The 23,623-nt window shown below is 38.1% G+C and overlaps 1 protein-coding gene and 1 long non-coding RNA gene across 4 annotated transcripts in view; one reads left to right on the top strand and one right to left on the bottom strand.

Moving 5' to 3' along the window:
• Window positions 1-19,229, top strand: part of LOC125484422 — a 64,660-nt gene extending 45,431 nt beyond the window's left edge. Inside the window, exon 2 of the long non-coding RNA XR_007263241.1 lies at window positions 18,415-19,229. This is a non-coding gene — a long non-coding RNA (uncharacterized LOC125484422). The remainder of the gene's footprint in view (window positions 1-18,414) is intronic.
• Window positions 1-23,623, bottom strand: part of mospd2 (motile sperm domain containing 2) — a 74,790-nt gene that overhangs the window by 8,890 nt on the left and 42,277 nt on the right. For 2 of the 3 annotated variants that reach the window (XM_048603095.1, XM_048603094.1), the window contains 4 exons: window positions 23,185-23,281; window positions 20,621-20,717; window positions 12,405-12,534; window positions 1,950-2,049 (listed from right to left, as the gene is read on the bottom strand). In XM_048603095.1, coding sequence (XP_048459052.1) covers window positions 1,950-2,049; window positions 12,405-12,534; window positions 20,621-20,717; window positions 23,185-23,281 — 424 coding nt within the window. Of the gene's footprint in view, window positions 1-1,945; window positions 2,050-12,404; window positions 12,535-20,620; window positions 20,718-23,184; window positions 23,282-23,623 lie in introns of all 3 variants that reach the window. The other variant, XM_048603096.1, reaches the window with a different exon arrangement.

Below are 23,623 nucleotides of genomic sequence, written 5' to 3'. Positions count from 1 at the left end.
GAGCCAGTTCTGTATCCAAATGGCCAGTTCTCCCTCTATTCCATTTGATCTAACCTTGCTAACCTCTCTACCATGAGGAAAGTTGTTAAATGCCTTTCTGACGTCCATATGGATCATGTCCACTGCTCTGCGCTCAAAGATCCTCTTCATTATTCCTTCAAAAAACTCAAGCAAGTTAATAAGACATGATATTCCACGTACAAAGAGTTACTGCATTGCGTCTTACAGATGATACGTATTGCTGCTAATGTGCTTCAGTGGTGGAGTGGTGAATGCTGAAGGCGTATAGAATGACAACGCTTTGCATTGGATGGTGTCAAGCTTCTTGACTGTTGTCGGAGCTGCACCCATCCAGACAAGTGAGGAGTCTTCCATCACACTCCTGACTTGTGCCTTTAAGATGGTGGACAGGCTTTTAAGTCAGAAAGAAAGTTATGTGTCATAAAATTCCCAGCTTCTGATTTGCTCTGGCGGTTAGTGTCTATACGGCTGATCCAGTTTCTGAACAATGGTAGGCCCTGGGGTGCAGTAATAGTAATAGTAATGCAATTGAATGTTACAAGGAAACTGTTAGATTCTCTCTACAACCCAAAGGATATTCATCACTATCTTTTGTCCAAGTCTGACCATTGCCAAGGCTTTGTTGCATAAGGACACGGACTGTTACGATATCAGAGCCATTGTGAATGGGATGAACATTATGTAATCAATAAACGTCACCACTTCTCAACTCATGGTGGAGAGAAAGCCATTGATGAAATAACTGAAGATGGCTGGGCATAGGATTTGACCCTGATGAACTGCTGCAATGATTGACCTCCAAGTATAACTGTCTTACATTGTAATATGTATGATTTCCACCACTAGAATACTTCCGTTCTCGTTACAATTCTCATTAGAATGAACAAAATTTGACCCAATTAGGCATACTGTATTCAGTTTTTAGCATTAGGCCTTGGAAAGGATATGCTGGCTTCAGTGGGGATAACATATTCACCAGGTTGATACCAAGGCCAGAACAGTTAACTTATGAGATCAGTTTGCAAAGATTAGGCTTGTACTTCCTTGAATTAAGAGGATTAAAGTCCGATTTAATTGAAGTGGTTAAGATGGTAATGCATTTGATTGGGTAGATAGTAAGAAATTGTTTCCTCTGGGACATAGTCCAGAACAATAGGTGTAACTCTCAAATTCAAACTAGAATGTTCAAAATGATTTTAGGTAACATCCCTTCAACCAGTGTTGTGGAAATCTGGAAAACTCTCTCAAAAAGTGTGGAGGCTAGTTCAATTGAAAGTGTTAAAATTGAGATTGATAATTTCCTTCCTAAACAAAAATTTAAGAATTAGTCATAGCCAGAGAACTAAAAAGCCCTTCGGCTCATCACATCCATGCCAGTTAAAAACAATCCAACTATTCTAATCCATTTTCCAGCACTTGCCCCAAAGCCCTGTATGCTTTGGCATCACAAGTGCACATCTAAATACTACTTGAATGTTATGAGGGTTTCTTACTCTACCACCCTCATAGCAGCGAGTTCCAGCTTCCCACCACCCTCTGGGTGAAAAAGTTCCTCCTCCTATCTCCTCTAAATCTTCTGCCCCTTACCTTAAATTACAGAGCCAAAACAAGCCAATAGAGTTAAGATATCAATTAGGTAATGACTAAATTGTAAGTAAACAAACATGAGGAGGAATGGTATACTGCAATTCGTACGCATGGCAGAATATGAACAACAGCATGAGTGGAAAAGCAAATGTCAAGATCACAAATTGGTAAAGACTGAACCTTTGCAGTTATATTAGCAGAAATTGGTCATTTACAAAAAGTGAACTCAGCTTGTGGTAGAAAATGTGAAAAGTCTTAGATCACTTTCATATATACAGAATTAAGCATTAAACTAACACTATTTTATGCAAAGGACTAGTTCAAAGCAATTGCTTACCTACCTTCGAATGCAAATCCTCTTGGCTGGAACTAACCGCAAATCCTTTAAAGGAATTCTCTTTGGCACTAGCCTTATGACTTTCTACAATATGGCACCTTAATCTGCAAAATACAAAGAACTATCTGTAAACGAAAAGCACTAATACCCAAAATGTCAATCTTACAAAATAAGTTCAAGCAAGGTTCAGGATACTTTGTGAACAGGTATACGAAAAGAAATTGATATTGAACACAATGTTGCAAAGTACTGAAAGCTATATTTAAAAAAAAACAAAAGGTGCAGTCACAACAATGCTTCTTTCATATTTAGCAAGAAGCATACAATGTATGCACAGACAAGCTAGAATTGCAAAATACAGTAGAACCAACTATTTGCACTACAAACAAGCTAACAATATTTTTATCACCTCAAACTTTTATTATTTACAGGACGACAAAAGTTGAATGTGCTGTATGATTTGGTAGGAATCGCACACATTAATTGATGGGATTAACTGAAATCCAAAAGTACCACCTATAGTTGAAAATCTACTCTGAGGGGTGGCCAAGTGCCCAATGTATTAAACTGTCATCAAAGCAATAGTTATCCAACAAATAATTTGGAACAGATTTAAATGGCACATTGTCTGGATTAAAATACTGTATGGCTAATTCCCATTCCCTTATAAGCTTTCAGTTCTACTTAAATATTAAATATTTATATAAAAATAAAATAAGAGATTTCCTCTGTTTTTGCTTAACAATCATTCCATGGTTCAAATCATTTATACCATGAATAGAACTTTGTTTAGAAGAGGGTGAAGTTTTGATATTTGATCACTTAGACGTCTGCTCTACTGCCATTGTGATCTTACCTGCCCCTTTCAATCTCAAAAATTTCAACACCCATCTGAGAAAATGTCATGAACAACAAATCTCTTTGATCTAATGCAATAGTTTCCAGTTGACATTACTTCTAAAAAAAGGAAAAGAAGATACAGTACAGCTGGGAGATGAGTTAATCAGGACTCTTAGATACCTTCCTCATAATCTTTAAATAATACTAGCTGAATTTAAGGTGACTGGATTATCTTTAAACTGCAGATTTAAACAGCATGGTTTTAATTCGTCTTCAATATTGTAAACACATTTGTTGTTGTAAAGTCATACAGCATGGCAACCGACCCTTCAGTCCAACTTGTCCATATCGACAAAGTTTCCCAAACTAAACTAGTCCCATTTGCCTGCATTTAGCCCACATTCCTCTAAACTTTCCTATTTATGAACCTATCCAAATGTTTGTTAAATGTTGTAACTGTACCTGCATTTAACACTTCACCTGGCAGGTTATTCCACATGCAAACTACCCTGTGTGAGAAAAATTCGTCTCTCAGGTACCTTCTAAATCTTTCTCCTGTCACTTTAAAAATATGCCCCTCTAGTTTTGAACTCCCCCACCCTAGGGAAAAGACCTTTGCTATTCACCTCATGTATGCCCCTCATGATTTTATAAACCTCTAATGGGTCACCCCTCAACCTGTACGATCCAGTGAAAAGAGTCCTGGAGTATCCACCCTATCCTTATAACTCAAACACTCCAGTCCCGGTTACATCCTGCTAAATCTTTTCTGAACTCTCTCCAATTTAATAATATCCTTCCTAGAGCAGGGCAACCAGAACTTTACACAGTACTCCGAAAGTAAAAGCCTCACCAAAGTCCTGAACAACCCCAATATGACATCCCAATTCCGACACACAATGGGCTGCGCAACGAATGCAAGCATGCCAAATGCCTTCTTAACCACCCTGTCGACTTGAGATGCAACTTCCAAAGAAGTATGTACCTGAATCCCTAGGTCTCTGTTTGAAAACACACTACTCAGGGCCCTTCCATTAACTGTACAAGTCCTGCCCTTACTTGTTTAACCAAAATGCAATACTTTGCATTTATCCAAATTAAACTCCATCTGGCACTCCTCAGCCCATTGGCCCAATTGATCTTCACTGTTGACCATACCACCATTAAATGTACAAGTGAAAGTGTGAATATCATAAAAATTACATAAACAGCTAGTATGATTGTGTATTAAGATACTCAGCAGCAGAATATTAACGGGGTGAATTAGTGGAGGAGTCTTGTGATCTCGGTGTAATTTGAAAAACAGTGTGAATTGTCTTTATATAATTTTTCTGGAATTTCTGACACTGGGGCAGAAGACAGAAATGCCCACTGAAATCCCAGATGAAGACTTTTTCTACTAAGTTAGTCAATGGCATGGAGGAGCTCAAATGATTGACTACTACAGGGTTTTTGCCAAGCATACATTTTATCAATACAAGAGCAAAATACTGCAGATATTAGAACATTGAAATGGATCAAGATATACAGCATGTCAAATAACACCTGCAGAGAGGCAAGGGTTAGTGTTTCAAGTCAATGACCATTCATCAAAAAGCTCACTAAACCGATCTGACACGATCTGTCAAGTATTTCTAACTTTTTGTAAAACATACATTTTATTAATTTGTTTCCCCTCCATGGCACAGAAACAGCTATTAATTGAAAAATAAGTTACATGGATTTAAGTTTCAATGTTATTAGCTACACACACAAAACGAGGTTCTATGCAAAACCCCGACTGTTCAGAAGTTTATAAACTGTGATTATACCTAGAAAACTAGAAGGTGACGCTTATTGTGAATGACCACATTAAGTGGTGCAGCAATAGCCCATCTGCACAAACAAACATTTTAGCAACGGAATCGCAGCTGCCTGGAACAATATGGTGCTGTCGCTGTAATCACAGTTAAGGCCAAAGTCCAACCCGAGTGCCAGCTCTCTGAAATGAGTAGACATTTCCTGCTGTAACAATAGTTAAAATATTTCAATACAAATTTCAGAACTATAAAAAAAGTTCTTACTAGGTTGATTTGTGAGATGAAATATCTCATTGGGTTGGACTTGAACTGTTCAGACTGCTTCCCCTGTCCAAGTGCTCCAAATACTGACCAGAAAGGGCCTGGGTTCACACCATGGGCTGCTTGTGCGCGAGTAATCTGTCAGATTAATGGGTTTCTGCTGTGTGTTTCGTAAAGTAATTATTTCATTGCCTACAAAATGCTCTCTTTTTAACAACTTAACAGACGTATCTGGACGTGGGCAATGCACCCTGGTAATGAAGGCAGTGTCATGATAATATGCACACGTCAGTGGTCATTTTATTGGCCAAATTTTGGAATTTTGAGTAATCATTCTGTAATCAGAATAATACCACCTCATCAACAAGCTTTACAAATAAACACCATGACATGTGTAAAGTTCCAAGTACTTCAATAATGCCCTGATCTTAAAGTCATCTGAACAGCATCTCTTACCTACATTTCAAAATCGAGATCAGGTGCAACCAGTATGTAATGATTTTCCATCTATTAAGTTTCAATATATTTTAGGACAGAATAAAAACTTCAAGTTACTGTAGGTGGTAACATATGACCTTTTGCACATCAATTTGGATCTCAAAACCATGTGACTTGCATGATGGGCATCACAGACCACTGAATGAGGGAACAAGCGCACTCCAGCAAACAGACAGCAATTTCTTGTGTGCCACACAGCCTGAACCAGAAAGTATAAAATTAGAATGCTGACTTTAACGTTAAATGAGGTACATACAGGAAACTAAGCAGAGGGAAAGAAACAAAATAGAAGGAGAGAATATAAACAATTTTCTTTTCCATTTCTGACAGCTATTAAAATCTAAGGAATGACATTCAACAGTTGCAAATGTTATCTTTCAGTGCAGGAGGAGCTACTAGTAATAATTAAGACTAATCACACCATTAGGAATGATACTCAGTCTTTTTTGCAACAATTTTCATCCAAACCAACAATTTAAATAGAACATCATGACATTCATATTTGCATGAGATAGCCAGATGATGAGTTGTCACATCTTGTGCATTTATGGAGCAGCATTATTTGTGTACAACCTGGAGAAATAATTTTGGATTTGAATACAATTATGCATCTGTTTCATGCAGCGAGTGCTGAGGACTGGAGAACAATGAACAGTAGTAGTTTACAGACAGAACCTGAATAAAAGGAAATAACGCTGATGAAGGAGAACAATATTGCAGGGATATGGGGAAATGAAACTAACTGGAAATAACTACACTGTACCTGTGTCTGCAACTGAATGAAACAAATGGTTTCATTCTGTGCTGAACTATGCCATAAACTCAATGAAAATCTGAGCTGACATGAAATTGTTACCTGATTTGCACATCAATAGTAGTGAGTGGGTTTGCCTCTCCATTATTCTTACAATAAATGCAGCTCCACGGTTATCTTAAATGGAGATTCCACATTTCAACTTTGCTTTCATTCCAATAGATTCAGTTTACTCTCACTGTTGTGACCTCCCAACAGTACTAAATGTCACTATAATTTAAATACAAATTGCTGTTTTTAATTGCACTTTCTACCATGAAGTAGGTTTACATCGAAGCAAATACTTCACATAATAAACCATTTATTTGAACAGTCACACACAAACACACAATTTAGTATTAGTGTTATGCCTTACTAGAGCATAAATTGATTGCGGTGGATGGTCATCAAGATAAACTACGGTTTGCTCCTGTTACTTGAAAGCTGGTTTTGAAATGGAGAATGCAATTATGCCAAACTCTGAATTAAGAATTTAAGTAATGTAGCAAAAATAATAATTTGTGTTTTAGTCCTGAATGATCAGATCATTTAAATTAAAGGCATATTGAATTTACTGGAGTGATAGAAGCTGTAGTTTTGACCAATTGATTAAATGTAATGAAAATTTTTTCACCTAGTAAGTGACAAACATTGTCAGTTCAGCCAGACTCAAATTTGCAAATCGGATTTAGAATTAGAATTAGGTTTATTGTCACATGTACTCACGAGTGCAATGAAAAGTTTACAAAGTTGCCACTTATGGCACCATCTTAGGTACAAAGGTATCCAAGTACAAAATCTTAGGAATAAGTTAGAAAAATAAAGTAGTAAAATGCTGAACTTTTGATTCTTATCCAGACCATGCTGGGCCTCGCTTCTAGACAGCGCCGAACTCAACCTGGGGCTACCTGCTCTTGCCACTGACTTGGGACCTTACTCTCAGCCATATTGGGCTCACTTGCCCCACGATAACTCAACTCCACTGCAGTGGGCTCACTCTCCTCCACGCTGCACAAACTCGCACTAGATTGAAGTAAGAAAAAAATGTGAAAGCAGACGGAGCTGATGAGCTCTGGACACGCTGTACTGCTACCCCACCATCATCTTGGGGACCAGACTATCAACTAAATATACGCCACTTTCAGGCCTGCTTCAACACGGATTTAACCAGCTACAGAAACATGTAGCTTATTAAGCAATTTCTTACACGGGTTTATTTATTGGCACCAAGAACCAGGGATAGCTGACAGTTAAATTAGTTTGAGGGCTGCTTTTGGAATCCTATTAACTTAGCAGTAATGTAGCAATTTATTTTGAAAAATAAAATCGTCTGGGCAATGCATAAAAAGCTAATGACAATTTGCCTCAGCCCAGCCGGTGATATTACACCACTGAGCGGAAAACCGTTTGTATTCTTTTCATAAGTCATGGACATCGCTGGCTGGACAGCGTTTACTGCTCATTTGTAGTTGCTCTGGAGAAAGTAGTGGTGAGCTGCCTTCTTGAACTGCTGCAGTCCACATGCTGTGGGTAGATGCAAATGCCATTAGGGAGGGAATTCCAAGATTGTAACCCAGGGATGGTGAAGGAACAGCAACATATTTCCAAGTCAGGATGGTGATCAGCTTGGAGGGGAACTTGCAGGTCCTGGTATTTCCATGTATCCGTTGCCCTTATCCTTCTAGATGGAAGTGGTGGTAGGTTTGGAAGGTGCTGTCTGGGGGTCTTCGATGAATTCCTGCAGTGCATCTTGTAGATAGTATACACTGCTGCCACTGAGCATCGGTGAAGGAGAGAACAGACGGTTGTGGATGTAGTGGCAATCAAGCGGGCTACTCTGTCTCGGATGGCATCAAGCTTCTTGATTTACGAGTTGCAGCTGCACTCAAGGAAAGGAGATGGGGAGTATTCCATCAGACTTCTGACTTGTGCTTTGTAGATGGTGGAAAGGATCTTGGGAGTCAGGAGGTTGCTACTTGCTGCAATATCCCTAGCCTCTAATCTGCTCCTGTAGCCACTGTGTTCACGTGCCAAGTCAGTTGAGTTTCTGGTCAAGAACCCTAAGGATGTTCATAGTGGGGAATTCAGTGATGGTAACACCATTGAATGTCAAGGGCCAGTGGTTAGATTGTCACTTATTAGAGATGGTCATTGCCTAGCATTTATGTAGCACGAATGTTAATTGCCATCTGTCTGTCCAAGTCTGGATATTGTCCAGATCTTGCTGCATTTGAACATGGACTGCTTCAGTATCTGAAGAGTCATAAGTGGCGCTTTACTTCGTGCAATCATCGCTGAACTGCTGACCTCATGATGTAGGGAAGATCATTTATGAAGCACCTGGAGACGGTTGAGTGTAGGACACTACCCTGAGGAACTCCTGCAGAGATGTTCTGGAGCAGAGATGACCGACCTCCAACAACCACAACCATCTTCCTATGTGCCAGGTATGACTCCAACCAGAGAGTTGGCCCCCTGATACCTACTAATTCCAGTTTTGCTAGGGTTCCTTGATGTCAAGCATTGTCACTCTCATCTTACCCCTGGAGTTCAGTCCTTTTGTCCATGTTTGAACCAAGGCTGTAATGAGGTCAGGAGCTGAGTGGCCCTGGCAGAACCTAAATTGGGCATCACTGAGCTGGTTATTGCTGAGCAGGTGTTGCTTGATAGCACTATCAATGACACCTTCCATCAGTTTAATGATCATTGAGAGTAGACTGATAGGGCGTTAACTGGCTGGGCTGAATCTGTCTTGTTTTTTTCTGTATGGCATGTACCTGGGCAACTTTCCACATTGTTGAGTAGATGCCAGTGCTGTAGCTTTATTGGAACAGCTTGGCTAGTGATGTGAGAAGTTCTTCAGTACTATTACTGGAATGCTGTCAGGGCCCATAGCATTTGCAGCATTCAGTGTCTCCAATCACTTCATGATATGAAATGGAGTGAACTAAATTGAAGACTGGCATCTGTGATGCTGGGGGCTCATGAAGGAAGCTGAGATGGATCATCCACTCTGCACTTCTGCTAAAGATTGTTGTGAATGCTTTAGCCTTAACTTTTGCATTGATGTACTGGGCTCTTCCATCATTGAAGATGGGGATATTTCTACGGCCTCCTCCCCCAGTGAGTTCTTTAATTGCACAGCACCATTCCTGACTGGACGTGATAGCGATAAGATCCGATCCATTAGCTGTGGGGTAGCTTTGCTGCCTGTCACTTGCTGCTTATGCGTGCAATTATGCATGCAATTAGTTCTGCTTGGTAGATTCACCAGGTTGACACCTCATTTTCAGGTATGTCTGGTACTGATCCTGGTACGCCCTCCTGCACTGTCCATTGAACCATGGTTGATCCCTGGCTTGATTGTAATAGTTGACTGGGAGATATGCCGGGCCATGAGGTTGCAGATTGTGCTGGAGTATGATTCTGCTGCTGTTGACAGCCTGTAGCATCACATGGATGATCAGTCAAGTTGCTGGTCCGTCCCATTTAGCACGGTAATAGAGCTACACAACACAATGGAGGGTATTCTTAATGTGAAGGTGGAACTTCATTTCAATGTCTGTGCTGTGACCACTCTTATCAATACTGTTAAGGACAAATGACTTTACAGCAGTGAGAAAGAGGTCAAGTTTCTTTTCCCTCCTGTTGGTTCCCTCATCACCTGCCACAGACTCATCTAGCAGTTAAATCCTTTGGGACACAACTAACTCAATCAGTAGTACAATTGTTGAGCCATGCTTGGTAGTGGATGTTGAAACCACCCACCTAGAGTACATTTTACATCTTTGCCACCCCCGGTGCTTCCTCCAAGTGTAGTTCAATGTGGAAGAGGACTGACTCATCAGCCGAAGGAGGACAGTACATTGTAATCAGGTTTCCTTGCCCATATTTAACCTGAAGCCATGAGACATCGTGTGTCTGGAGTCAACGTTGAGGACTCCCAAGGCAACACCCTCGACTGTGTACCATTGTGCCACTACCTCTGCTGGGTCTGTCCTGCTGGTGGGGCAGGACATATCCAGGGATGGTGCTGGAGGTGTCTGGGTCATTGGCTGTGAGGAGACTATGTCAGACTGTTGCTTGACTGTTCTGTGAGACAGCTCTCCCAATTTTGACACTAGCCCCCTGATGTTAGTAATGAGGGCTTTGCAGTGTCGTCAGGACTGTTTTTGCTATTGTTGTTTCAGTGCCTAGTTGATGCCAGGATGTCTGTCCAGTTTCATTTCTCATGATTGATATAACTCAGTGGCTTATTGGGCCATTTCAGAAGGCAACCCCATTGTTCTGGAGTCACATCAAGGTGACACCAGGACAGGCTAGTAGATTTCCTTCCCTGGGGGGCATTAGAGAACTTGTTGGAAAACATCCATCTATCGTCGGTGGTTTCAACATCATCATTAGATTCTTAACTCCAGATATTTTATTGAATTCAGATCTTACTATCTGCCATGGCAGATTTGAACCCAGGTCTCCAGAAAATTAGCTGACATTCTGAATTAACAGTCTAGTGATAATACCACTAGATCATCACCTCCCAACTTGGGCTAAAAGTGCGTCACCAACTTTCTGGCCTGTCTACAGTTTCCCCAAGCTGGGACGGGAGCAGTTGTGGTGCCTGAACAAGGACTCAACAGGATATTATTACAATGAGTTAAAAAAAAAAAAGAGTCACAGCTCAGTTCCAAGTTAGGAACTCGCAGCTTAAGGCTGTAAACTATTTATCAATTAGAAGAAGAATCCACATTGTCAAGTTTGGAAAATAGGAACGCGAGAATATACTTTCAACGTTACCCTTACTGGGACCAAAAGAAGAGTCACAGCTTGCAGCCAGGAGTGTTTGCTCTCTCCACCCTTGCATTTGGGCACTACAGCATTTCAAATGTATTTCAGTTACCTTGGTAATAACAACAGTGAGCTTTGGTAATTCCAGTGCCTGGTGTAGGACATTCAGATTGAGAAGATCATTTCACATAATAGAAGTGGAGTCATGATGAAGGATCATTTTTTCTTCTCTCATTTCAGCTAGGTTTTTAAATGAACTAGCCAGAATATGTACTGAATCAAACTGATGGCAGAGATGTATTGTGACAATAAATAGTTTTCTTTAAACATGATCAGTAACAGCAAGTACTGTCTTTCAAATAATTTTTGGATAACAATTTATCTAGCGAGTTGATTTTTGGATAAATATTGCTTCGAACACTGGAGAGAATTCTTGTCTACCATCCCTTCTTCACAAAGTTCCATAGAATCTATTAACAATTAACCAATATAATGCACAGTTTTATAGTTTAATATATATAGTAATTATATAGTTTAATAGTTTACTATCTCATCTGTACCAGACAAACAGCATTTCACTACATTGAAATAACCGCTTAAATTATATACTCAAGTCTTGAACCACATGCTTTAGGTTGCCCTGAGCCAAGACTAACAGAACACTTACTTAAAAGAAGAAATCTGGTGAAAGGAAAGTATGATAACAACCTTTTTAGCCTCTCTCTGAAGGTCCAACCCACAGCACTGTGACCACCACCACAGGGAGGACAAAGACTCATGTTCGGAATCCAATCCACCCAGAAAGGAAAAAAACTCCATGCTGTTAGTATCAATGTGATCGGCTGTCCATCTAATTGACCAAACCAGTGCCCCTGCTGGAGCCAGAGTTGCTGAGGTGACATATCAACTTGGAGTTTATGCTAACATATATGCACGTAGCAGTCCTGAACTACCAAGTGATACTGGAGGCTCAAATTTAATTTCTATGACATGGCTGACCATGAATTTCCCTGTTCTTTACATCTGCCACTGATATATGGAAGTATTTACAAGTTGATACTTAACCTGTTTGGCCAGGAGTCAAACGCTCTTCCTTGGCCTTCAAGGAGCTAATGTCAATAAATGGGTGGAAAAGTTCGTCATCAAATGATAGCTCAGAAGGTCCTGTAAGGCCATGCACAGATTTGAAGCAGGGCAGGGAGGTTTCTGTGATACAGGGAGGAACTAAAGCTCAGCAAGGTCAAAGCAAAAAAGACACATGACAGTTTGTGCAGTTAATGAAACTTGAATGAAGGAGGATGTGGTATGAGTATTTAATATTTTTCAAAGAGATAATGTCATAACTGTGGATCTAATGTGGCTGAGCTTCAAATCAGGATCAGAAAGAAATCCAAAGTGATGTATTTCAAGAACATAAGTGATTAAAAGGAATAATATTAAAGCGGATTATGTGGTCTACAAAAAAGTTCCAATTCTTCAATACCTGTGCTCCATCACGAGATCCCTAGAAACTTCCTTCCAGAACTGACTCAAATCAGGAGGGCCACCTCCTGCAGCTTGATTCATTTCAGCTGCCATCACCAGAAACCTGTCCTGAGGAGAGGCTTCAACACCTGAAAATACAAAAAGAGTTTTAAGTCTTGGTAATTTGAGATTTCCATGGCAAATCTCAACACAGACTAATAGTATAAAATATCACATAGTCCCATATATGCATAGAAACCCTTAAACCCAAGACAAATTTTCATTTCTAACCACTTGTAAGATTTTAAATATTTTTTAAAAAAGGACAGATAGAACTAACTTGAATTATATTTGAGGGGTAAAAACGGATAGCGATCCAGATCAGAATTTCAACTATTCACTCACTGATATTGCAGCGGTTGTATTTTTAACTAGCTTAATTTACAAAATGAACCTTTGAGAAAGGAAAAGACGTTAGATGAAAACTATTCCTCTTCGCTTTCCATGTTATAAATGAAGTTTAGTTTTAAGTGCTAGCTTAAAAATTGATCAGGTGCACACAAAAACAAAACAATGCGCATTGCTCAATGCAGAGACTGCAACAGACCAGAAGAGTTTAGAATCTGGGCTTCAGACTTTATACAAAGTTATTCTTTTATCAACAAAATTCTGTTTATTAACAAAACGGTAGCATATAAAAAAAAGTTTCAAATTTCATTTACTTCAACAACTATTTTACTGTTGAAGTTTTAACCAATTATTGATTAGATCATGACATCTAAGCAAAATACATCAACAGCTGAAAAAACAGATCATTCATGACATGAATTGGATCAAGCATGCCAGTGCAAAGACGTTTCCACTTGGGGGAATTCAAGAAATTCCTAGCAGTGATTTACAAATGTAAAAAATAACACCTGAGAAACAGATGAGATATTTATTTAGTTATGTAAAATTTCCAGGGGTTATTTTGAACGTATGACAGTAAATGACAGTGGTGAAAAAGTTGAAGACGACAACAGAATGTTATTTTAATGGCTAACAAGTCCCATTCCAAGAACTGAGCACAAAAATCAGGGCTCATACAAAGGCAGCTAATATTTTGGAAGATATTTGACAAAGTGCCAAAAGGAAATTTATTAAGATGAAGGAAGCCCACAAAATAAAGAGGAAAGTCATGGCATGGGTATCAAGTTGACTCAGTGACAGGGAGCTAAGATGGTATGTGAAGGTTGTTGTGATGGGGTGGGAGTTGGGCTGCCGCGTACAGTGGTGTTCTCCAAGGGTCAGTTTTAGGTCCATTTGTTTCAACTTTTATAAATGACTTAGAGTCAGATGTAGGGGCTGGCAAGAAGTATAGTTGCAGACTTCAAGAAGTCAGATAAGGCAGTGAAATGGGTTAAGTATGGCAGAGTTACTGTTAAATAACTAAATAATTTTAATAATTAAAATATTTTTAGTTTTCAAAATAATTCAAAACAAAGAGACTTTAGTGTCTACAGATAAAAATCCTTAAAATATGGCAGAACAAATTAAGGTCAGGCCTCAGTTGGAATGAGCCAATTCAGGGCACCACACTTTAGCAAAGATGCGAATGCCTTAAAAAAAGGTACCAAGGAAATTTACCCAACATGCTATGAAGAATGAAGCACTTAAGTTATGAGAAGAAGGCAAAAGAATTATGACTTTTCCTTGGAATGAAAAGAGACAAGATATAACCCAAGATAAGTTTTGACAAAGTGTTGAGAAAACTTATTTCTTCTAGATGAATTCAAAATCATTGGCAAAATGTCTAGAGGGATGCAAAGTTTTCCACACAGTTGCCAAGATCTGTATCATGTGAAAAAGTTTTGTTGCAGTAGGATTCCATAAAACATTTGACGGGAGGGGTTTGGACAGGCAGTGGAGATGAGCCCATTTAGAAGGCTAAGGACAAAGATGGGAATGCAGAATTAAGCACAGTTTTGTTTCCAAGACCCAAAGATACAACGGGTTGAATGGACTCTTCCTATGCTGTTACTTCCATGTTTCCATCTCTCCACTTTTGAACCTGAATCGATTAAAAAAAAAGTCAAATGCTCCGAACCATGGTTGCATTGGATAAGCATTTATTCATTCATGATTTTACTACAGTCAGCATTCAAAAGATATGCAAAACTACCCAGTACTGCACTAGCTAGCACAACTCAACAATCGAACCCTTTGAACTGTAATAAATAATAGTAAAATAAACCCAATACAAAGCAGAAAACATGAACCGCATGTTCAGGAGTACACGTTTGCTTTTTTTTTTAAAAAAGTTGTCTTGGGCTTCCTACCTATTAGATTTATCATAGCAGATTTACTTTGCATTTATTTCACTAAAGCTCAAGGGGAAATAGACAGCTTGTGGAAAGTATTCACATGTGTTAATAAGCAGGTATTAGGTGGAGTTACTTGCTGTTGATGAAACATCCATAGCAACCAGTGTCAATATCATTGAAAAATTGCTCAGATACCCTTGTGCACAGAGTCCATGTCAGCCAAAATTTGATTTACCCCACAAGGTGCAAAAATGGAAGACTTTCAGTTCAATTTTCCCTTGATATGGAAAATAGTCTATTTCTTTTGATGTACAATGTCAACTTTAGCAGCAATCAAATTTAATGAAAAGAAACAGCGTTGGGTGATGTTTTTAAAAAAATACCAGGGACAATTCATTTATAAATGAGAGAAAAAAAAGCAGTCCTTACTGGAAATAATCAAGGATGCTGACCGGCTGAACAAAGTAGAACCTTAAGAACACCGAGTTGTTAAACATTGTTCCAAACCAGTTGCTACTACCACCAAGAAAAACATGGTCAACAGAAGAAGGGGAACATCATAACCTCTTAAGTCACACCACCATTCTGACTTGAACAATATCACTGTTGTGCTAGGTTAAAATCCTGGAACTCACATCCTAAAGAGCACTGTGGGAGTACCTATACCATATGGATTGCAGCAATTCACATAAGGGGCTCAAAATGACAATAACAAATGGAACGTGGGTAACATCCACATCATATGAACTATTAAAGAAAAAAAAATCAATATACTGGAATGAAAATGTACAAGACTTTACCCTTTGGAATCACAAGCCCCTCCCCTTCCACTTCCAAACAAGAATTGGAATGGTTTAAGTTGAGTAATAAGAAATTAAGTGCTTAATTAATGACAGTTTTAAAGACTTCTTTTTAAAAGTAAGCTGTCCCATTGTCATATACAGAGGTTCCACTGTCCAAGTATTGTGGATGGGAACCTCATTACAAGGTATTCCTGCGCATCAAATCATCTACGCAAGTCTCATACAGCAGAATTACAGAAGCAAATAAATTTGCAAGAAAAGAAGAATCAGTTCTAAATGATGCATTTGGCTTACATTCTTTAGCTCTATTGTACAGAGTGTGGAACTCCTATAAATATTACAAGCAACACAGTGGATAAATTAGACATTTGGAGCTTCACATCTATGAAACTCACAGAATAAGACAAGTGGATTTGAGAGATGACTAATTTGAAACTCATCGATAGTTAATTATTAGCGCCTCACAGAATAACATTTCTAATAGTAGTTCAGGATACCTGCTATTTCACGTGAGGGAAATTTGATAAAATGGCCAAGTTTTGGAAACAAAATGAAAATTCATTTCAATGGTTCTCTTCAAATGTTTTAAAAGAAAATATTTTATAAAGTTAACTATCTGCTCGACAAAAATGGCACAAGTACCACTGCAAAATGTAGGGAAACCTGTGTGCAAGAATTTCTAAAACAGTTAACTATGGGAGTCATAGTTATTTATGAAGTGATAGATTGTGGTTTGCAAGCTGACAATGCTTTGAAAGCTGATAAATGGAAATGGTAATTCTTGATTGTGCAACTCGCTGAGGGTGCACTATAGGTGGGGAGGGAATGTCAGATTGTAGAAAAAAAACATTGAGCTGAAGGTAGATAATTATGACACTGGATAGTATTCACCCCAACTGGAATTCTTTATTCCTTAAGAGAATTATACCAGTGAACTACAATTAAACTTAAAACAAAAGCTAAATATTGTGGTTCTGAAAAGGACAGATGCCAGATGCCAGATGGTATCAATGGAGAGAGAAATAGAGCTAATGCTTTAGAGTTTTGACTGTTCATTAACATAAAGGTTAGATGAATAGGAAAAAAACACTAAAGATTCAAATAAACAAATTCCTTAAATGTTTTAGTTCTGGTAAAACCCTTCAAGGTCAAGACTGTTGGGTATTATAAAGAGAGGCAACAAGTACATAAGCACATAATTACGATCAATTTATAAAGCGAGACATTGCATGAGTTCAGAGGACGGTACGTGTTGCATTATAGGAAAGGCAACAAGGCAAAGAGCATATCTAGCAGAATTATCCCAGCATGGAAAACTGTAGTTACTCGGTGAATTGGTGATTACAAAATGTATTTTTTCATGGGATGTGAGCATCACTGCAAGACCAACGTCTGTTGCCTATGCCTAATTGCCTTTGAACAAGTGGTAGCAAGCTTCTTGAATTACTGCAGTCTACCTGTTGTAGGTATGCCTGAAGTTATGTTAGAGAGAGAGTTGGAAAGTGCAGAAAACAGTGATATACAGTAGCTCCAAGGCAGAATGGCATGTGGCTTGGAGGAAAAGGCTCAAGCGTTACCGTCCCCATGAGCCTGTCACCCTTGTTCTTCTAGGTGGTATAAGTCCTAAGTTTAAAAGGTGCTATCAGAAAAGTCTTGGTGAGTTACTGGCAGACACGCTCTTGTCCAAAACTGCAGCATCACTTCTGATATATATATCTGTATCAATTGGTCTGCCTCACTTGAACATTTATGCAATAGTTTGGTTCAGTTGAACAAATTACAGGGCATGTCAGAGGGCAGTTGAGAGTCAACCACCAGAGCTGAGGCTCTGGAATTACAGGCTGGCCAGAGCATTTGACGATCGCAGATTTCCTTCCCTAATTAATTGATCTGGCGTCAACTAATTAACCTACATTCTAAACGTGCAGTGGTGGGATTTGAAGTGATCTGTATTCCACTTATACTCCATCTCAACAGGAGACAAGGTATGGTATACGTCTTGAGTCTTGAACTCGTGTTACAACGCAGTTCGTAAAAGAAAACAGGAAAAGGAAAAAAAATTAAGTCACACCAAAATTATGAATTTAAAAGAATTTTAAATGAATAAGCCCATTTTTCAGGAGGTACCTGTTGAAAAACAATTAACAAATTATGAACTTAGATCTTTATTTTAGGTTTGTTGCTCTAAACATTAATTCTGTAGAACATTTACTGAAAGCCATCTAAATCTGTACCAATTTGTTTTTCATGGGGTACGTTGATTCACAATTGAATTTCTTGATCTCTGAAATTAAAGATGTGAGAACAATCTCTGCAGCCAAGTTGAACAATTGTATCAATTGTTAGTGTATTGTTTTTACATTTTCCATGTGGAAATTCCTTATAGATATCAATGTTTTGCACTAACTTCTGAAAGACTGCTTCAGCTACCCTTGAACGCACTGTATGGCAACAGAATTATCAAGCTAGCATATTCAAAAAATACAGTAAAGTGACTTCCTCTGAAAACCTGCAAATGATTGTATTTGTGTATTATTTAAAACAGTCAATTGCAACTGTGCACAGAAAATACTTCAGAATTGCAGTTTTATCATGGACTTCAAGAGATGTACTTAAATTCTAACTAGCAGCTCTGAAATTCAGTGCTTCATGTATGTGAGATTACATTCATTATTAAGGATAGCATATTTCATACATGAAATTGGAAATGCTACATATGTTTCAATTTTCGGATACACTTTACAAATTTGTCACAGTTTTACCTGTCATTTCTACTCATGTATTTTAAACTTAATTTACATGTTATAAAAACCACATCCAAAGCTACGAACGGTTGCTCTTCTGGTGCAGTAGGTAGCTCCAACTGGAGCTCCTCCACTCCTCCTGTTTCTTTCCAGTTACCTTCCTTTTTTTCCCCCCACAGATGCAGAGTGGGCTAAAGGCCCAGAGACGAGCGGGGACAGCCAGCAGGCTGGAGGCCTGAACCGAGCGGGACAGTTGTTGGACTGGGACCAGTGCAGGCGGTCAACAGCTTGCAAGCCGGGTCAGACCACGTATAGAAGCCTCCTGCACTGACCTACTGCAGGCCCTTCATAGAAAGGCTGTAATGCTTATCTTTTTGACTTCATTTCTCATTTTTCTACTTATACTATAACAATGTAATGTAGCTTTTTCCTTTTTTCCTTTATTTCTCTATTTTCTATCTAAGACCCATACCTAGGTACTTTGTACCCAAGATGGCGCCATGTGAGGCAACATTGCAAACTTTTCACTGTACCCCTGTACTTCCATACTTGAGTACATGTGACAATAAGGGATATTCCATTCTAGATCACCAAATATACCAGGAGATCACTTCTCAAAAGTAGCAATAAAGATAGACATATGTATAAATATTGTAAGTTTTTTTTTTAAAATAATCTGATTGTTTTGAATAATTTGTTTATGGTGTAGAATGCAGGTCCGACAGGGCATTACAAAAAATGTAATGTAATGGACACAGGCATCGGTAGCATGGCATCTTGCAGTTACAAAGGGAGCACACTCAGTTTTTAAGAGAGCTCTAAATCAATGGTATTAAAACCAGACAGTTTTTGTATAACAGTTGAACATACCAAATACACAAGTCATGTTTACTGCCATTTACTAATTGTATCTCCTGAAATCTGAAGCTTCACAAATGTATAGATACATGAAATGGAAACCTTCACATTTATATGAAATTTCATGATGTCATCATATCCTTGTGCTTATTCACTGAGAGCTGAGCCATGGTTGATCAAATTTTGGTCCTCCATCATTACCAATTTAATTAATCTATAAACAGTAATTAAGAAATTTTGATGTTCATGGAGCTAAACCAATGCTGACATTTACCGTTATGAATCACATGAAGTAGTATTTTTTGGTGAATTACCAGCAGGTGACCTGAAGAACTACTTCCAATCATATAATCAATTTTACTTTCCCAGAGGTATGGGTGAGGAGGTAGGAGAGTTTATGGATTACTGTTACCTTTTAATCATTTGCATTCCTAGATTTTGATGTTAAGATATTTTATTAAATGTGCATAAGGCTAAGCAGGTAAATATTTGGTAATTTTGTTGCATCTCATTTCTACCAACTGTCAATAACAGCTTCAGAACAAACATCTACTGCAGAACTTGATTTTCCTTAAAAAAAAACAAGTGTCTAAAGAGAATATTTCACATAGAATATCTGCTCCCAGATAGATTTGTTTTTAAAGCACAATGGGGACTAAGAGCCAAAAGGCATAAATAGATATACAGAGATCATAGTTAACAATTAAGATCATGTAGCAATTCAGTAAAATCCAGTTTTCCTTAAAAATAAAATATTTTTTATATGTCCTGTGTGGATTAGAGCGCCAATTGAACAATGTAATCTAGTTGCAGTAAACATGAATTGTATATTTCCAATTACTTGAGCATGATGAGAATCATTGTGTCAAAGGGAGTATAAAAGTTTCAGCGAAACATTCAAGTAGGACTGCAAAAGCAAATATTGCTTGAAGTCAAACAGGAACAAAAAGATTCTCGGTAAACTCGGCAGACCTGAATCATTAACTTTTGAAAATACTTGTCAGAGGACACGTGTGTCGTTGGCTAGGTCTGCATTTATTATTCACACCTAATTTACTCAGATGGCAGTTAAGAGTCACCCACTTTTCTGACAGTCTAGAGTCATATAGTAGGCCAGCCCAAGTAAGAGTTGCAGATTTCCTTCCCTAAAGGACATCAGTGAATCAGATGGCATTTTATGACAATTGATAGCAGTTACTTGATTGCCTTTAGGCTAGCTTTTTATTCCAGATTTTTACTGAATTCAAAAATTTCACCAGCTACCATGGTGGAATTCAAACATGTCCCCAAAACATTAGCCTAGGGCTCTGGATTTCTAGTCCAGTGGCAATGCTACTAGGGCACCACCTCCCCCTAACTACATGACCTGTCGGACTTCAAAATAAGCTTATACTGATTACATTCCTTATCCTGTTAATTTCACTCAATTTTCATTTTGCTTTACAATGACAAAAAGAGTTTATGGATCACATTAAATCTATTATTAAATAAACTATTTACAGACAATAAGATGAGAACATGCCATACCTCCATGGAGTGACACTAGAATATCCAGTGAACTGCCTGGTTCGAAGCTGCCATTGCTTGGTTTCACCCTATATTTCTCTGGAGCTGTTGTTCGAACCTTGTTTGGGGGTGGGGGAAAAAAAAAGGCAGACGGCTTGAATACCACCATCTCTTTATTCTCCATTGATCCTTGGTATTAGATTTTTCCAAACATGCTACATGTATCATTTTACAGAGAAATAATTGTCTAAAAGCATTGATGCAAAGATATCCAATTTTTAAAAAACTATTTTTAAGCACTTGACATTAATTGATATATACACATCTTCAAAAATTTAGAAAAATGCTTAGAAATATCATGTTACTAGTAATTTATTGAATGGCTGACTTGATTAATTTAAAAGTGCCTGGGGCTCAAAATACTTATGTAAGTATTAAATATAGTGGGACTTTTCTTAAAGTATTCAAATTACATTTTGAAGGTATGAATAGCAAATTTCTATCGTTGAGGCGAGAATAATGAATGCATCTTTGGACAATCTATTCTGAATGGCAAACTGGTTGTTTCCACTCCACATATTCAAGCACAAAGACTAGGCTGATACTTCAGCATAATTCTGATTTGAATGTTACAATGTCAGTGATTTGTTAGATAAAAGGTTATTACTGAAAAAGATTTCCCCTACAATATCTAGAAAACAACAGAGGAGTTCACAAAATCATTATCTGACATTAAACAGATTATCTGTTATTATCAAATTGTTTTTGGTGCACTGTACTGTGACTAAATTGGCTTCTAAATCTCTTAGATTAGAAAACATTTCTAAAAGCAGTTAGCAACATCAGAAGATGAAGAAACTCAGCAGGTCTGGCAACATTTGTGGAGAGAGAAGCAGAGTTAACGTTTCAAATCCAAAGACCTTAAAAGTAGTTAACTGGCTATAGCGCACTTTGGGACATCGAATGGTGAAGAAAGTAGTAACACAAATCTAAGACCTTTTCCTAACTGTCACCTCCAGGATTTACACAACTGGGTAAATTGGGTCCACTTTTGCTAGTCAGTTATGTAAAGATTTGAATAAGAACGTAGGAGGCATGGTTAGTAAGTTTGTGAATGATACCAAAACTGGTGGTATAGTGGACAGTGAAGAAGGTTATCTAAGATTACAAAGAAATTTGATCGATTGGTTCAATGGGCTGAGGAGTGGCAGATGGCATTTAATTTGGATAAATGCATGATATTGCATTTTGGTAAAACAAACAAGATTTATACAATTAATGGTAGGGTAGCGTTGCAGAACAGACAGACCTAGGGGTTCAAGTGAATAATTCTTTGAAATTTGCATCACATATAGATAGAGTGGTTAAAAAGGTGTTTAGCACTTTTACTGGAGGTTGCACAGAATGTTGGTAAGGGCTCTTCTGAAGTACTGCGTGCAGTTGTGGTCACCCTGCTATAGGAAGGATATTATTAAGTTGGAGAGGGTTCAGAAAAGTTTTACCAGGCAGTTGTCAGGAACGAGAGGTTTGAGCTATAAAAATAGGCTGGGACTTTTACAACAAGGAGGTTGAGGAGTGACCTTATAGAGCTGTGTAAAATCATGACGGGCACTTAAATGAATAGCATTCCCTAGGGTGAGGGAGTTCAAAACTACGGGACTTATTTTTAAGGTGAGACGAGCAAGTTTTAAAAAGCATGTGTGGAATGAACTGCCAGAGGAAGTAATGGATGCAGGTACAGTTACAATATTTAAAGGACATGTGGGCAATTATATTTGAATGGAAAGATTTGGAGGGATACAGGCCAAATGCAGGCAGATGGGACTAGTTTAGTTTAGGAACATGATTGGCATGGACTAATTAGACCAAAGGGTCTGTTTCCTCGTTGTGTGACTCAATGACTCTATAAATCATTGTAAATGTGTGACCAGATTGTATTCATTCAATTGTTTTGGAATAAGTCAAAGTTTATATGAAATAACTGAAGTATTTCTGGGAGAAATAGGGATTTTTGTATTTATAACACCTTCACTTTCACAAAAGATATAACCAATTACCATAAGAGATAGAAGCAGTGCTAGCCACACGATCAGCATCTGCTCCACCATTCTAAAATTATAACATTAACAGCAAAAAATAGTTCATTTTCCACTTCAACTCCACTTTTCTATCACCATTATCCTTCCACTTCCTAAGTATCCAAAAAAAAAAAGAGCTTTGAATATACTCAATAACTAGCCCTCCTTATCGCTCTTGGGTAGGGAGCTTCAAGGAATAAAGGAATTTCTTCTCATCTCTGTGCTATGTAACCCTCCCCTTATGACTATCTGATTGGACTCTCCAGCCAGGAGGAACAGTGACTCAATATCTGCCCCATCAAGACCTCGCAGAATGTGTGAAGTTTCATTGGTTTGCCTTTAGAGTTCTTCTAAACCTTAGAGAATAAAGGTGTACTATACTTAATTCTATAATTACACATTTAAAAATGCTTGTTTTTCTTGGGAATTAAACACAACAGTTTCTTAAAGGCTTAACATAAATGATCAAATCCAATTCTGCAATGATTGCTAACCCAAAGAACTTACCTTAAATGCAACAGGGTTTTTTGTCACATTTGTCAGCACTATCAAACACTTAGTTTCTCTACTTTCTTTAGAGCCAAACTGAAGATCTTCAGCAGGACTATTTTAAAAACAAAAACAGATATTATGTGTAACTGGTTGGAAAGAGAGGCTATGCATGAGAGCCAGTATGACAGAAGAAATTTCTCCACTACACAAGTTATGTTTTGGTTGAGTTTCTATGTACTGCCGAAATTTTAATCAAAAAACTAACATTCCAAATTTAAATAAGACATAATTTACATAGACAGTAGGCAGTACAATTAATGTCTCAATTTCTTTTGGTGAATTAAAGCATCTATACTGTGATTATAGATTTGAAGACGCAAAAACTACATCGTACCAGTACCACCATTTCAACACTTCTGTCACACCTAATTTGCCACATAAAAGAATGGAGTGA

Source organism: Rhincodon typus, chromosome 11, assembly GCF_021869965.1.
Source record: "Rhincodon typus isolate 14 chromosome 11, sRhiTyp1.1, whole genome shotgun sequence".
NCBI classification, from domain to species: domain Eukaryota; kingdom Metazoa; phylum Chordata; class Chondrichthyes; order Orectolobiformes; family Rhincodontidae; genus Rhincodon; species Rhincodon typus.
Note: the sequence above shows the minus strand (reverse complement) of the source record. Positions and strands in the feature narration are given on the sequence as shown.